The 16,450-nt window shown below is 38.2% G+C and overlaps 1 protein-coding gene across 5 annotated transcripts in view; it reads right to left on the reverse strand.

Moving 5' to 3' along the window:
- The window catches only part of taf2 (TAF2 RNA polymerase II, TATA box binding protein (TBP)-associated factor), a 74,472-nt gene that overhangs the window by 39,936 nt on the left and 18,086 nt on the right, over positions 1-16,450 (reverse strand). For all 5 annotated transcript variants that reach the window (XR_009266263.1, XR_009266262.1, XM_058745937.1 and 2 more), the window contains exons 8-14: positions 16,133-16,246; positions 7,827-7,926; positions 7,609-7,694; positions 7,372-7,507; positions 5,555-5,709; positions 4,615-4,729; positions 4,342-4,451 (exon numbers count right to left, since the gene is read on the reverse strand). Coding sequence is in view for 3 of the 5 variants with exons in the window: in XM_058745937.1 (XP_058601920.1) it covers positions 4,342-4,451; positions 4,615-4,729; positions 5,555-5,709; positions 7,372-7,507; positions 7,609-7,694; positions 7,827-7,926; positions 16,133-16,246 (816 nt within the window). In the remaining 2 variants the exon portion in view is untranslated. The remainder of the gene's footprint in view (positions 1-4,341; positions 4,452-4,614; positions 4,730-5,554; positions 5,710-7,371; positions 7,508-7,608; positions 7,695-7,826; positions 7,927-16,132; positions 16,247-16,450) is intronic.

The following is a 16,450-nucleotide window of genomic DNA, read 5'->3' on the forward strand; positions in this document are numbered from 1 at the left end:
TTGCAAATGTCTTGACTCCACAGCCAACAGAGCAATTTTGTCTTTACTGTTCCAATACTTTTGGAGGGCACTGCAAATGAATCTAATAGTGGAACAGAGTGAGCTGCTTCGGGAAAGATGCATGATCCAAGCTGCCCAAAACATGTGAATGCTTTAAACTTCAAGCTAATGCATAAGCATAATGTTTAACATGGCTCGTCCTGTCAGGCGCTTTGACAGATGCGTGTTTAATGTGTGATATGATTCCTCAGCGCAACACTTTCATTTTAGGTTGTGTAATCTGTAAATGTTCATATTCACGCAAGTGTTTCAATTTTGCATGAAGGCTTGTCCTGACAGTCTGCGTTAAAATTCAGAATTTACCGAACGAGCGGCAGCGCTTCAAAAAGACTGAAGGCAGTAGAGGGAGCAAAAATTTATATGCAGCACAAAAATATTCATTTTGCTGAAATAACTGTTATTGGATGTTAAATTTAGGTTTAAAAGTCAACATGTAATTCAAGCATTTTATGACAGTAACTGTAAAGGGATAACAGCATGTAACTGAATATAAAGACGTTCCTTACATTTACAGAATAAAGAAATGACAATAACAGGTTAATGCAATCAGAGTGAATGTGTGTGTTCATGCAAAACATTCCTCATCTATTAACACTAAGTTTGTGTTATTAACACTAATCTTCATTATGATCTCCATTTTTAGGCCCTGTTTACACCTGATATTAAGATGCGTTTTGGTCGATCGGATCACAAGTGGACAATGGAGACATAACCGTTTACACCTGGCGTTTTAATCCATCTCTTCTGTCCACTTTCGATCACTTCTGGCCAGATTACCCCCGTGGTGTTGATTACGTCAAGAAGGTAAATGGGCAGATCCCTCTGTCAGTGTCAAAACACGAGCAGGAGGGCTAAAGTTATTGTGCACTACTAATATTACCTCTGCTTGCACTTACCTGCTGTTGTTTCTTTTTCGTGTTATCAGAAAATAATACTTCTGATTCGGCCCGTCAAAGTTTAAATCTTGTCTTATAAGCGCGTGTCCTTGTACGTCTCGCAATGATTACACGTGTATTAGGTCAGTAGGCGGTCTTTTGTGGCTGCTCGAACGCATTCGACCACATCACTACACCACGAAAGCAATCTGGTCAAATGCATTTTCGACTACCTCTGGAAGTGGTTGAAAGTGGACGAGCTCAAAACGTTTCACACCCTGTTTACACCTGTATTTAGTGTTGTCCACCTGTGATAAGATGTATTTTGGTCGATCGCAATACCAAGTGTAAACGGGGCCTTAGTGTAGGGATTTAAACTGATTTTGCCAGCACAGGTCACAAATGGAGAGTATAAATAGACAGATGCTGGCAAAATCAGTCACAATGATTTTTATTTTGATTTTCACATTCTACATTAAAACACCTTCAAAATGATATATTATTTGTTGGAATCGGACAAAAAGTTAAATCCGTTTGAAGTCGACAAAGTCAGCAAAATCAGTTCTGAGAAAACGTTGAAATTTTCTGAAGGTTCCAAAGCAAAATCACCTAGCAACGTTGAATTGTTTCCTTCACTTCCTTTCTTAATATTAATTACTATATTTTTATTTTATCTGTTATAAAAAAAAAAAAAAAAAACAATAGAACAAATATAAGAAAGAAACAAATAGGCCTAGTGCATTACTTTTATTTTACATCTAAACAAAAGCATTCCAGTAAAACACTGGAAAACAATTAATTGAAAAACAATTTATCAAATGTAAATATCACTTCAGCGTGTTCCTTACAAATAAATTAAAACTACAAAAGCAGTTCAATCAAGAGCAGCGATCATTTCTTTTATTGTTTGATTAACATTAATAAGACTGACAGCCTATATACTAAGTCCTACTGTACAGCACAGATCTAATATAATGTTACACATCAGATGCTTTCCCTAACGGTTCCCAAAACAGCAAATTATGTTTGGGTAAATAGCCTACTTAAATACTGTAATTCTGTGCATACAGTCTGTGTGTATTTATCGGGATCGCGCGCTGGCAGAAGCGCCTTTGTGTGCGTGATTCATATGTCAGTCAGATTATAAAGATAAAATAAAGAATTTTAGATGTTTAATTACTATTTGGAGCATGGGGACAAGGGCTTAATGAACTTATTTTTGTGAAAACCTAATTTTTTTTTTACTTTTTTGTCTATAGCTCAAAATTAGCCCATGCACATTCCAACTTATTTTGCCAGCACAGGTCACATTTAAACTGTGCTTTATAACTCTTTTACACATACTGTATAGCATAGATATACAGGTGCTGGTCATATAATTAGAATATCATCAAAAAGTTGATTTAATTTCACCAATTCCATTCAAAAAGTGAAACATGTATATTATATTCATTCATTACACACAGACTGATATATTTCAAATGTTTATTTCTTTTAATTTTGATGATTATAACTGACAACTAAGGAAAATCCCAAATTCAGTATCTCAGAAAATTAGAATATTGTGAAAAGGTTCAATATTGAAGACACCTGGTGCCACACTCTAATCAGCTAATTAACTCAAAACACCTGCAAAGGCCTTTAAATGGTCTCTCAGTCTAGTTCTGTAGGCTACACAATCATGGGGAAGACTGCTGACTTGACAGTTGTCCAAAAGACGACCATTGACACGTTACACAAGGAGGTCAAGACACAAAAGGTCATTGCAAAAGAGGCTGGCTGTTCACAGAGCTCTGTGTCCAAGCACATTAATAGAGAGGCGAAGGGAAGGAAAAGATGTGGTAGGAAAAAAAAGTGTACAAGCAATAGGGATAACCACACCCTGGAGAGGATTGTGAAACAAGTCATTCAAAAATGTGGGGGAGATTCACAAAGAGTGGACTGCAGCTGGAGTCAGTGCTTCAAGTACCACTACGCACAGACGTATGCAAGACATGGGTTTCAGCTGTCGCATTCCTTGTGTCAAGCCACTCTTGAACAACAGACAGCGTCAGAAGCGTCTCGCCTGGTCTAAAGACAAAAAGGACTGGACTGCTGCTGAGTGGTCCAAAGTTATGTTCTCTGATGAAAGTAAATTTTGCATTTCCTTTGGAAATCAGGGTCCCAGAGTCTGGAGGAAGAGAGGAGAGCACACAATCCACGTTGCTTGAGGTCCAGTGTAAAGTTTCCACAGTCAGTGATGGTTTGGGGTGTCATGTCATCTGCTGGTGTTGCTCCACTGTGTTTTCTGTGGTCCAAGGTCAACGCAGCCGTATACCAGGACGTTTTAGAGCACTTCATGCTTCCTGCTGCTGACCAACTTTATGGAGATGCAGATTTCATTTTCCAACAGGACTTGGCACCTGCACACAGTGCCAAAGCAACCAGTATCTGGTTTAAGGACCATGGTATCCCTGTTCTTAATTGGCCAGCAAACTCGCCTGACCTTAACCCCATAGAAAATCTATGGGGTACTGTGAAGAGGAAGATGTGATATGCCAGACCCAACAATGCAGAAGAGCTGAAGGCCACTATCAGAGCAACCTGGGCTCTCATAACACCTGAGCAGTGCCACAGACTGATCGACTCCATGCCACGCCGCATTGCTGCAGTAATTCAGGCAAAAGGAGCCCCAACTAAGTATTAAGTGCTGTACATGCTCATACTTTTCATGTTCATACTTTTCAGTTGGCCAAGATTTCTAAAAATCCTTTCTTTGTATTGGTCTTAAGTAATATTCTAATTTTCTGAGATACTGAATTTGGGATTTTCTTTAGTTGTCAGTTATAATCATCAAAATTAAAAGAAATAAACATTTGAAATATATCAGTCTGTGTGTAATGAATGAATATAATATACAAGTTTCACTTTTTGAATGGAATTAGTGAAATAAATCAACTTTTTGATGATATTCTAATATATGACCAGCACCTGTAGATATATTCAGCATACAGTATGTTTATAGCCTTCAGTTGGCTAGTCTGTTTGAAGGACAGCATTGGGCAGCATGTGGAATTTGTGTATTTTGTCAAAGAAAGAAAGGCTTTTTATCTGATCGAAAAAACAAAACAAAATAAAAAAAATCAGCCAACTAATCAATTATCAAAATAATCGTTAGTTGCAGATCTAATTTGGTTTTTAAAATTTATTTTTGCAAAAATTTCTAAAACTGTATCTTTGTTTAACTTAAAAATCTCTTCAAAATAGTTAGCAGAGAGAGAATAAATAAGGATACAAAAAAATAAATAAAATAATTAAAAACCTAAATCATGCCAAGTGCTGGACAACAATTTTAAATGCTATACTATTAACAGGAACTACTGATTGGATTCAGGCATGAATTTTGTTCTGAAAGCAGGTGTCCTACCTTCTGCTTTTGGAGTGGCAGGGAATGTCATGTTTGAGACTGTTCTCCTCTATCTGTAATGTGTGGTTAAATGATCCATCCAGTTCCTGCACTGTCACTTTAATAGGGCCCTAACAAAAAACAAAAGCATGTGTAAGTTTTCAATATGCACATAATCATTGTCGGACCACTTAGAAGACTAGTTTAGCACTTTCACTACCCCTATGAAACTTTTTCTTTCATCCATCCATACATTCTCTCATTCTCAATTTTCCATCTGATTTTCGTATTCACCACATATTTCTGTGTGCCAGATGATGTGTAGTCCTGACGGATCTCAAGTTCCAAAACATTTCTTTTCCTGTTGAAGGCAAAACTTCCAAAAAATTTTACCACCCCACTCTGGTCTCTGAGGTTGAGTCAAAGGTAATAATATATTAAACTACAATATGTTTGTGCTCAAACTTCCTAAATTAAGCGCAACATAAATTTTGGTAACACTTTAGTTTAGGGACCAATTCTCATTATCAACTAGTTGCTTAATAGCATGCATATTACTAGCATAATGACTGTTTATTAGTATTTATAAAGCATATATTAAAGGGGTAGTTCACCGAAAAACAAAAAATTGCTGTTAATTTTCTCACCCTCAGACCATCCAAAATGTAGGTGTTTTTTTTCTTGAGTAGAACAGTAAAGAAGATTTTAAGCTGAAACCGTGGTCCTTGGGGATTCATAAAACACAAATCAGTAGCTGCCCATCTTGGAGAATAAAACAAGAAACGCAGCATATCAAGGAACACAAAATTAATACCTGTGGCACATGACAATATATTGAGATCGTTTCACTTTGTAAGAGCTCAAAATATTGTCAGGAGCCACAGGTACTAATTTTGTTTACCTTGATATGATTTTTTATTCTCAAATACGGGCAGCCGCTGGCATGAATTTTATTAATTACTAACGACCACGATTTCAGCTAAAATCTTTACTGTTCTACAGAACCTCAATGATTTAAAAAAAAAAAAAGGCACATCATGGCCCCTTTAATTGTAATATCACTGTACTACAATAATTACCACAATAACTAATTAACCAATAGCTATTAAAAAAATAAATATTTGGTCGCAGAATGCAGCAACTGACCAACCAGAAACAAGTATACCACAAAAACAAAGCAACAAAACAAATCAAGAAAAACAACTATATTCCACATCGTGGATTTGAAGGATACACCCATTGCTTGATGAGGGGTCCGATGTCCTTCCCTGACACGTTGGAAATGGATTTGAGGAATCCAGAGGTGGACACGAGCATCTGGCTCCACATGTGAGACTGATATTTCTGGGATGATGCTGTGCTGGCCAGACTCAAGAGCTTGTTAAACACCTGATGAGAGATTTGATCAGGGTTTCTGCAGGTATCATCAAATCTAATTTAATGCTTTTTAATGCCATTTTTAAAACATGTTTAATGCCATACATATATTTTTTTTTTTTTTTTTTTAAACTACACACACCACCAGTCAAAGATTTTTAATGTTTTTGACAAGTATCTTCTGCTCACTAAAGGCTGCAGTAATAGTAATATTGAGAAATATTATTTACATTTAAAATAAATGTTTTCTATGTGAATGTGTTAAAATGTAATTTATTCCGGTGATCAAAGCTGAATTATCAGCATCATTACTCCAGTCTTCAGTGTCACGTGATCCTTCAGAAATCATTCTAATATGCTAATTTGCTGCTCTGTTATGATTATTGGTGCTCAATCATTAATAACAGTTCTTATTATCAATATTGAACACATTTTTTCTGCTTTACATTTGTGTAAATCATGATACATTTTACTTTTTATTTTTCTCTCTCTCCCTCCCTCCTTCCCTACCGTTAAGTAACTTGTGCATTGTTTTGCTTACTTCTTTTTGACAGATCCGACCGAACTACAAACGTTCCAGTGATGTCTGTGAGAAAAGTATATTCACTCGACAAGCTCGCGCATCTGCGCCGCAGCACGCTCAATCCACTCAGCGCTTTGCTTTTCAGTTCGCGCACATCAGCTATAAAGGCATTAATACTGAATGTTTAACATTATTCATTGCATACATCTGCTTCGTAGACATCCTTAATCTCTAATAACTCCATTCTGCTGCATGTTGTCCTGTTTCTTTGTCTGAATATGGCACTTATCACACATGCTATCGGTGCTTGGTATCGGGGCATTTTAACGAGTACGAGTACTAATACAGGAGCTCAGTATCGGGCCCGGTATCGGTGCATCCCTAGTATTAATATAAAAACAAAATTTTTACCGCAATATATGTGTTCTATGATTTGTCTGTGCTGTTGTGCTCATTTGTTTTGATTTCTCCACAAGATTCTCTCACACACACCAGATGCGCGAGCTTCAACATGTGCGACCTTGTTACTATCAATACATTCATTATCAATTGTCATTTACGCCGAATGTAATAAAATCAGAATCATCCTCGCTCAATTGCACTACACAATTTCTTTCTGACTTCACAAAATTAACATTCTCTGCTCTTAGTTTTACTCCAGTCCGCCACTGTCTAAACATCCGGCGGTACGGCTATTTCGCATCGAACGGAGGCGATTACCAAAACGTTCTGCGTGTTTATCACATCAATGTACATATTTTGTACATAATTAAATTAAAAAGTTATTAATTATGAAGATGCTATATTCAAAATAAACTGGTAATATTTTTATTCAAAACCATCTAAAAAATTGTAATGCCTATAGAATTAAATTTAAATGACGTTTAATACTATTTAAGGCCTTAATTTTCGCAAAATCCATTTAATGACTTTTAATGCCCCGTGGAAACCCTGCTGATTGAACTCAGGCTGAGATTACAGTATCTGATCAGCTTATAATTAGCCACAAGGATAATAAAAATGTGTGTGTCAATGTGGGTGGTCCATAAATGAGGTTTTGAGAGCAACCTGCACCAGTACACAGATCACCTGAAAAACCAATGAAATATACCACTTCCTTTCCTAAATGAGGGATATTGTAGTTCATATACCTGCAACATGAACTCCATGCTAATTCTGTTTTCAATGAGCCTCATGACCAGGTGGGCTTTGCATTGGAACATCTTGTAATATTCCCAGGACAATGTGTGGGGGTGTCTGATGGAAAAGTGCAGGTGGGGTGTTGGACTGAAAGGAAAACAGACATTATCTTCCTCCAAAACATCATCTTTTGTACAAGTTTGGATAAGTGTGTATAAATTATAAGCAGTGGTAGAGGTGAGGTTTACTTGTCTTTTTCTTTCCCTCCAGAGAAGGTGGGATGTAGCAGGACTCCACCCATCTTTAGCTCATACTCCACAATCTTGTCCAGTTCCTGTTGGTTAGAAGAATAATAAGAGACAAACAGTTCGACATTTAAAAAATTGATGTTCAAGCATATAAACATATGCACATGGCCATTTGACAGAAGCATTGGCTCTCCTTTGTCGATCACTTTACTCTATACCTCCTTAATCCAGTGACGATACTCATTGACTCCAAAGGTTTTCTTCAGGTAGAGGCCATAAATGTATCCAGAAATTCCCTTCAAAACCCACTCATCAGACCTGCAATTAAAAATATACACAGTTTTATATATATAATATATTACATATGAAGGCTGGGCAAGTTAAGTTATCGCATTAATTAATTAAAGCCGACAATTATTTTAATTGCACATTAACGCAGTGGTTTTTAAAAAATGTATTAATATTATTTTGAAAGCCCGTTTGCTCACTGGCTCTGAATACACATACAGACAAGCCATGGGTCACTGGAGAGGTGGGATACTGATCACTGGCTTGGGATGGGCGTCATCACGCATCTCAACCAATGAGAGCATTTGGGGTGGGCCTAAGTCTGCAGGAGTGCTCACATGGACGTTCCAGATTAGGCTAATCACCAACATTCACAAACCACTGTTCACTGTTATTTTTACCAGAAAAGAATGCAACGAGCTCTTAATCACGACTTCATAAGTGGGAAATAGTAAAGTTCCGATAACACGTGAAGACAGCAGAGAAGTGCACTCACTCAGCACAGTGGAGTGCATCATTTTGTTAACTTTGTGGTTTATTATTTTGAGTCGTTTGGGACGCGGTAACACACGGCCCTCTCACAATATATATGCACAATCATGCTGCACGTATCAGAAGATCCGCGCTCCAGCGCAGTTAGCGCTCCGCTCACACTACATGCATTTTACAATAAATATTTTAACTGCTACTAGGCTATGTAAAAGAAATACTGCGGTAAAAAAAAGCACCTTATTTGTTTAAAGTGTTTGCAAACAAAATGTTATTGCACTTTTGTTCATATTGGAATACTTTTAAATGAAAAAAAAAAAAAAGTGCGCAATACACTACTTTTGAATTTTAATCGTTACCCAGCACTAATATATACAGTGGGTACGGAAAGTATTCAGACCCCCTTAAATTTTTCACTCTGTTATATTGCAGCCATTTGCTAAAGTCATTTAAGTTCATTTTTTTTCCCCCCTCAATGTACACACAGCACCCCATATTGACAGAAAAACAGAATTGTTGACATTTTTGCAGATTTATTAAAGAAAAACTGAAATATCACATGGTCCTAAGTATTCAGACCCTTTGCTGTGACACTCATATATTTAACTCAGGTGCTGTCCATTTCTTCTGATCATCCTTGAGATGGTTCTACACCTTCATTTGAGTCCAGCTGTGTTTGATTATACTGATTGGACATGATTAGGAAAGCCACACACCTGTCTATATAAGACCTTACAGCTCACAGTGCATGTCAGAGCAAATGAGAATCATGAGGTCAAAGGAATGAAGAGCTCAGAGACAGAATTGTGGCAAGGCACAGATCTGGCCAAGGTTTCAAAAAAATGTTCTGCTGCACTTAAGGTTCCTAAGAGCACAGTGGCCTCCATAATCCTTAAATGGAAGACGTTTGGGACGACCAGAACCCTTCCTAGAGCTAAGCTGAGCTATCGGGGAGAAGAGCCTTGGTGAGAGAGGTAAAGAAGAACCCAAAGATCACTGTGGCTGAGCTCCAGAGATGCAGTCGGGAGATGGGAGAAAGTTGTAGAAAGTCAACCATCACTGCAGCCCTCCACCAGTCGGGGCTTTATGGCAGAGTGGCCCGACGGAAGCATCTCCTCAGTGCAAGACACATGAAAGCCCGCATGGAGGACTCCAAGATGGTGAGAAATAAGATTCTCTGGTCTGATGAGACCAAGATAGAACTTTTTGGCCTTAATTCTAAGCGGTTTGTGTGGAGAAAACCAGGCACTGCTCATCACCTGTCCAATACAGTCCCAACAGTGAAGCATGGTGGTGGCAGCATCATGCTGTGGGGGTGTTTTTCAGCTGCAGGGACAGGACGACTGGTTGCAATCGAGGGAAAGATGAATGCGGCCAAGTAAAAGGGTTATCCTGGACGAAAACCTTCTCCAGAGTGCTCAGGACTTCAGACTGGGCCGAAGGTTTACCTTCCAACAAGACAATGACCCTAAGCACACAGCTAAAATAACGAAGGAGTGGCTTCACAACAACTCCGTGACTGTTCAAAAAAAAAAAAAAAAAGTCAACAATTCTGTGTTTTTCTGTCAATATGGGGTGCTGTGTGTACATTAATGAGGCAAAAAAAATGAACTTAAATGATTTTAGCAAATGGCTGCAATATAACAAAGAGTGAAAAATTAAAAGGGGTCTGAATACTTTCCGTACCCACTGTATGTGTGTGTGTATATACAGGTGCTGGTAATATAATTAGAATATCATCAAAAAGTTGATTTATTTCACTAATTCCATTCAAAAAGTGAAACTTGTATATTATATTCATTCATTACACACAGACTGATATATTCCAAATGTTTATTTCTTTTAATTTTGATGATTATAGCTTACAGCTCCTGAAAGTCAAAAATCAGTATCTCAAAATATTAGAATATTACTTAAGACCAATACAAAGAAAGGATTTTTAGAAATCTTGGCCAACTGAAAAGTATGAGCATGTACAGCACTCAATACTTAGTTGGGGCTCCTTTTGCCTGAATTACTGCAGCAATGCGGCGTGGCATGGAGTCGATCAGTCTGTGGCACTGCTCAGGTGTTATGAGAGCCCAGGTTGCTCTGATAGTGGCCTTCAGCTCTTCTGCATTGTTGGGTCTGGTGTCTCATCTTCCTCTTGACAATACCCCATAGATTCTCAGGTCAGGCGAGTTTGCTGGCCAATCAAGCACAGTAACACTATGGTCATTGAACCAGCTTTTGGTACCTTTGGCAGTGTGGGCAGGTGCCAAGTCCTGCTGGAAAATGAAATCAGCATCTCCATAAAGCTTGTCAACAGAAGGAAGCATGAAGTGCTCTAAAATTTCCTGATAGATGGCTGCGTTGACTGTGGACATCAGAAAACACAGTGGACCAACACCAGCAGATGACATGGCAGCCCAAATCATCACTGACTGTGGAAACTTCACACTGGACTTCAAGCAACATGGATTCTGTGCCTCTCCACTCTTCCTCCAGACTCTGGGACCTTGATTTCCAAATGAAATGTAAAATTTACTTTCATCTGAAAAGAGGACTTTGGACCACTGAGCAACAGTCCAGTTCTTTTTCTCCACAGCCCAGGTAAGATGCTTCTGACGTTGTCTCTGGTTCAGAAGTGGCTTGGTAGCCCTTTTCCTGAAGACGTCTGAGCGTGGTGACTCTTGATGCACTGACTCCAGCTTCAGTTCTCTCCTTGTGAAGCTCTCACAAGTGTTTGAATTGGCTTTGCTTGACTGTATTCTCAAGCTTGCGGTCATCCCTGTTGCTTGTGCACCTTTTCCTACCCAAATTCTTCCTTCCAGTCAACTTTGCATTTAATATGCTTTGATACAGCACTCTGTAAACAGCCACACCTTTCAGTAATGACCTTCTGTGACTTACCCTCTTTGTGGAGGGTGTCAATGTTCGTTTTCTGGATCATTATTGTGGTTTCAAAGAACAAGAGATACCCAGAATTTATACTGTAGGGATGGTCATTTATTCAAACTCAAATGTAAATATTCTAATATTTTGAGATACTGATTTTTGACTTTCATGATCTGTAAGCTCTAATCATCAAAATTAAAAGAAATAAACATTTGAAATAAATCAGTCTGTGTGTAATGAATGAATATAATATACAAGTTTCACTTTTTGAATGGAATTAGTGAAATAAATCAACTTTTTGATGATATTCTAATTATATGACCAGCACCTGTATGTATATACCTGTATGTGTATGTGTGTATATATATAGTGAGGAAAATAAGTATTTGAACACCCTGCTATTTTGCAAGTTCTCCCACTTAGAAATCATGGAGGGGTCTGAAATTGTCATCGAGGTGCATGTCCACTGTGAGAGACATAATCTAAAAAAAAAATCCAGAAATCACAATGTATGATTTTTAACTATTTATTTGTATGATACAGCTGCAAATAAGTATTTGAACACCTGTCTATCAGCTAGAATTCTGACCCTCAAAGACCTGTTAGTCTGCCTTTAAAATGTCCACCTCCACTCCATTTATTATCCTAAATTAGATGCACCTGTTTGAGGTCGTTAGCTGCATAAAGACACCTGTCCACCCCATACAATCAGTAAGAATCCAACTACTAACATGGCTAAGACCAAAGAGCTGTCCAAAGACACTAGAGACAAAATTGTACACCTCCACAAGGCTGGAAAGGGCTACGGGAAATTGCCAAGCAGCTTGGTGAAAAAGGTCCACTGTTGGAGCAATCATTAGAAAATGGAAGAAGCTAAACATGACTGTCAGTCTCCCTCGGACTGGGGCTCCATGCAAGATCTCACCTCGTGGGGTCTCAATGATCCTAAGAAAGGTGAGAAATCAGCCCAGAACTACACGGGAGGAGCTGGTCAATGACCTGAAAAGAGCTGGGACCACCGCTTCCAAGGTTACTGTTGGTAACGCCATGGTTTGAAATCATGCATGGCACGGAAGGTTCCCCTGCTTAAACCAGCACATGTCCAGGCCCGACTTAAGTTTGCCAATGACCATTTGGATGATCCAGAAGAGTCATGGGAGAAAGTCATGTGGTCAGATGAGACCAAAATAGAACTTTTGGTCATAATTCCACTAAACGTGTTTGGAGGAAGAAGAATGATGAGTACCATCCCAAGAACACCATCCCTACTGTGAAGCATGGGGTGGTAGCATCATGCTTTGGGGTGTTTTTCTGCACATGGGACAGGGCGACTGCACTGTATTAAGGAGAGGATGACCGGGGCCATGTATTGCGAGATTTTGGGGAACAACCTCCTTCCCTCAGTTAGAGCATTGAAGATGGGTCGAGGCTGGGTCTTCCAACATGACAATGACCAAGCACACAGCCAGGATAACCAAGGAGTGGCTCTGTAAGAAGCATATCAAGGTTCTGGCGTGGCCTAGCCAGTCTCCAGACCTAAACCCAATAGAGAATCTTTGGAGGAGCTCAAACTCCGTGTTTCTCAGTGACAGGCCAGAAACCTGACTGATCTAGAGAAGATCTGTGTGGAGGAGTGGGCCAAAATCCCTCCTGCAGTGTGTGCAAACCTGGTGAAAACTACAGGAAACGCTTTGACCTCTGTAATTGCAAACAAAGGCTACTGTACCAAATATTAACATTGATTTTCTCAGTTGTTCAAATACTTATTTGCAGCTGTATCATACAAATAAATAGTTTAAAAATCATACATTGTGATTTCTGGATTTTTTTTTAGATTGTCTCTCACAGTGGACATGCACCTACGATGACAATTTCAGACCCTCCATGATTTCTAAGTGGGAGAACTTGCAAAATAGCAGGGTGTTCAAATACTTATTTTCCTCACTGTATATATATATATATAAAAAAATGAGAAACAGGAAATGCCTAATAACGTCCACATACATTGTCTGATTTTGATCAAACTTCAGTGCTTTGTTCGGTGTATGATGCCAATCGTATAGATGTGACTATTATGACTGAAAGTTATAGTGCCACCAACTGGCAGCAGGAAGTGTCATTTTCAAAATGCTTTGAATTCAGCATCTTAATTTTAGTTGATTTGCTTCAAACTTCATACATATATATATATATATACACACATATACATTTACACACATACATATACACACATACACACCTATACACACGCGGCCAAAAATATCGGCACCCTTGGTAAATATGATCAAAGGCAGCTGTGAAAATTAATCTGCATTGATAATCCTTTTGATCTTTTATTTTTTTTTAAACTCACAAAAATCTAATCTTTCATTGGATAATAAGAATTTAAAATGTTAAAAAATCTTGAGTATTTGCTGATAAAAAGCTAATTTTTTAGTTTCATCTGACCATAGAAGCCAGTCCCATTTGTCGTGTCTGATAACTGAATATGCTGGAGTTTGTTTTTGGATGAGCTAGGGGAATTTTTCTTGAAACCCACCCAAACAACATGTGGTGATGTAGGTGCTGTTTGACAATTTTTTTTTTTTTTTTTTTTTTTTAAAGTTTTCTGACCTCAAGACTCAACTATTTTCTGCAATTCTACAGCTGTGGTCCTTGGAGAGTCTTTAGCCACTCATACTCTCCTTCTCACCGTGCATTAGGACGATACAGACACACGTCCTCTTCCAGGCAGTTTCCTAACATTTTATGTTGATTGGAAATTCATAATTATTGCCCTGATGGTGGAAATGGGAATTTTCACTATTCTAGCTCTTTTCTTAAAGCCACTTCACTAATTTGTGAAGCTCAATTATCTATCAGAAATATATTCTTTGGTTTTTCTCATTATGATGGATGATTAAGGGAATTTGGGCTTTGTTTTCCCTCCTATTTAGATTTCTGTGAAACAGGAAGCCATGGATGGATTTTTTCATGTTCATAATCACCCTCGAGTGCTCAAAATTGTGAATATGAATATACTTCAGAGATATTTTACTCATAATAATTTCTAGGGGTGCCAGTAATTGTTTCCAACGTGTATTTGAGAAAAACATTTAAGTTGGCTTGAGAAAGCCAACTTACTGAAATCTGTCTTAAACTTACAGATATTATTATTATTCTTCTGAGACTAAAATTTCTGACTCTAACTCCTCCTAGAGCTTTAACTCTACAGACTCCAAACTCAGCCCAGATCTTCAGACTTATCTGACCGAGTGTGCTATATCTTTTCTAACTGATCCGATTTACGGTTTTCATAAAAATGAAATAAAATAAAAATCATAAAAATCCCATAGACTTACATTGACGGAATGTTCAAATGAGCCAAGACTATTCAATCTCCAACTGTCAAAATTCAAACTTAAACTCCCAGAATCCCTTGAGGCTCAATCAATCTTCCCTTCTATGTACTATAGGAGTTATGCGCAACACACTTCCGTATTCTGCTAACCAGGTCTCGTTGCTTCCGGTTCACGCGTTTTGCAAATGCCCCGTTAAATATGAAGCTGTTTTACTCAAGATGCCTTCAAAGTAGACACTAAAGATAATCATTACCAATGTCCATCACATATGTGGATTGATATATATAAAAGTTTTTTATTTTTATTCTTTTCAGGAACACTTATTTATAAAAGTTTAATAAAACGTCAACAATAAAAACAGCTAGCTAATTTAACTGATTACCTTAAAAGTCCATTGATATCGCCATTATTTAATACTGCTATTAATACGTTCTCCGACAAGCGGACGTGATAAGACCTGTTTTCCGGGTTTGGTCAGGTGACGTTCGACATATACCTAATTTCTAACCCATTCAAACTCATCTAATATTTCTTATCTATCTATCTATCTATCTTCATAGCAACACTCTAGCAACCATACAAACTAACCTAGCAACTACCCCAAGTACCCTAGCAACCACATAGCAACACCTTAGCAACCACCCTGTGTACCATAGCAACCGAATAGCAACACCCTAGCAACCACCCCAGGTACCTTAGCAACCGTATAGCAACACCTTAGCAACTGCATAGCAACACCCTAGCAACCACCACGGGTACCTTAGCAACCGTATAGCAACACCTTAGCAACTGCATAGCAACACCCTAGCAACCACCACGGGTACCTTAGCAACCACATAGCAACACCTTAGCAAACCAACCCGTGTACCTTAGCAACCGCATAGCTACACCCTAGCAACCACCCCAATACCCTAGCAATTGCATAGCAACACCCAAGCAACCACCCCGCCCATCTATCATCTGACTATCTATCTGTCTGTCTGTCTCTGACAGACTGTATTGCCTTAAGCTTGTAAAACTACTTTAAACTATTTCATACTGAAAACCATCAAACTTAAAACTTTTTTAAACTTCAAACTTTTTTAACTTTTCAAACTTTCCAGTCCGGCTTTCTCAAGCCAACTTAAAGTTTGTCTTGACAAACTTTTTTATCTGGTTTCACAATGATATTTCCCCCCATTTTAAATTCTTATTATGCAATGAAAGGTTAGATTTTTGTGAATCTGTGAATTTTTAAAATAAAAGATCAAAAGGATTAACAATGCAGATTAATTTTCACAGCCTTCTTTGATCATATTTATCAAGGGTGCCGATATTTTTGGCCATGACTGTACACAAACACACATCTACCTGCTCTAGGCATTACTGGTTCAATAAATAAATATTGGATTTCTTGCAAACCTAAAGTACCTGCCTGCAACCATTTATGTATGAAAAGTATTATATTGCATATAACAAAAATCCTGCCATATGTAGTTTTGTGGCTGGCAACAAACATTACACTATTAGGCTTTGCCATTTCTACTTACCAGGACATCCTAGAGATGAAGCATCCAAAAAACTGCTGGGCCAGAGCTTGAGCCAGACAGCGCCTGGTCACAGGAGTCTGATCTATGATCATGCCACTGTGCAGGAGGTTGGTACTGAGAAGAACACCACAAACACAAGGTTATGATAAAATTCTGTATATACACATTTATACAACTGTTCTTTCTGGTCCTCAAATCTGATTGGATGATAAGAGTGTGATATTAGGCCTCGTCCACACTTTCTGGTCCTCGAATCTGATTGGATGATAAGAGTGTGATATTAGGCCTCGTCCACACAGAGACTCGTTTAGCTGTATA

Source organism: Onychostoma macrolepis, chromosome 16, assembly GCF_012432095.1.
Source record: "Onychostoma macrolepis isolate SWU-2019 chromosome 16, ASM1243209v1, whole genome shotgun sequence".
NCBI lineage: Eukaryota > Metazoa > Chordata > Actinopteri > Cypriniformes > Cyprinidae > Onychostoma > Onychostoma macrolepis.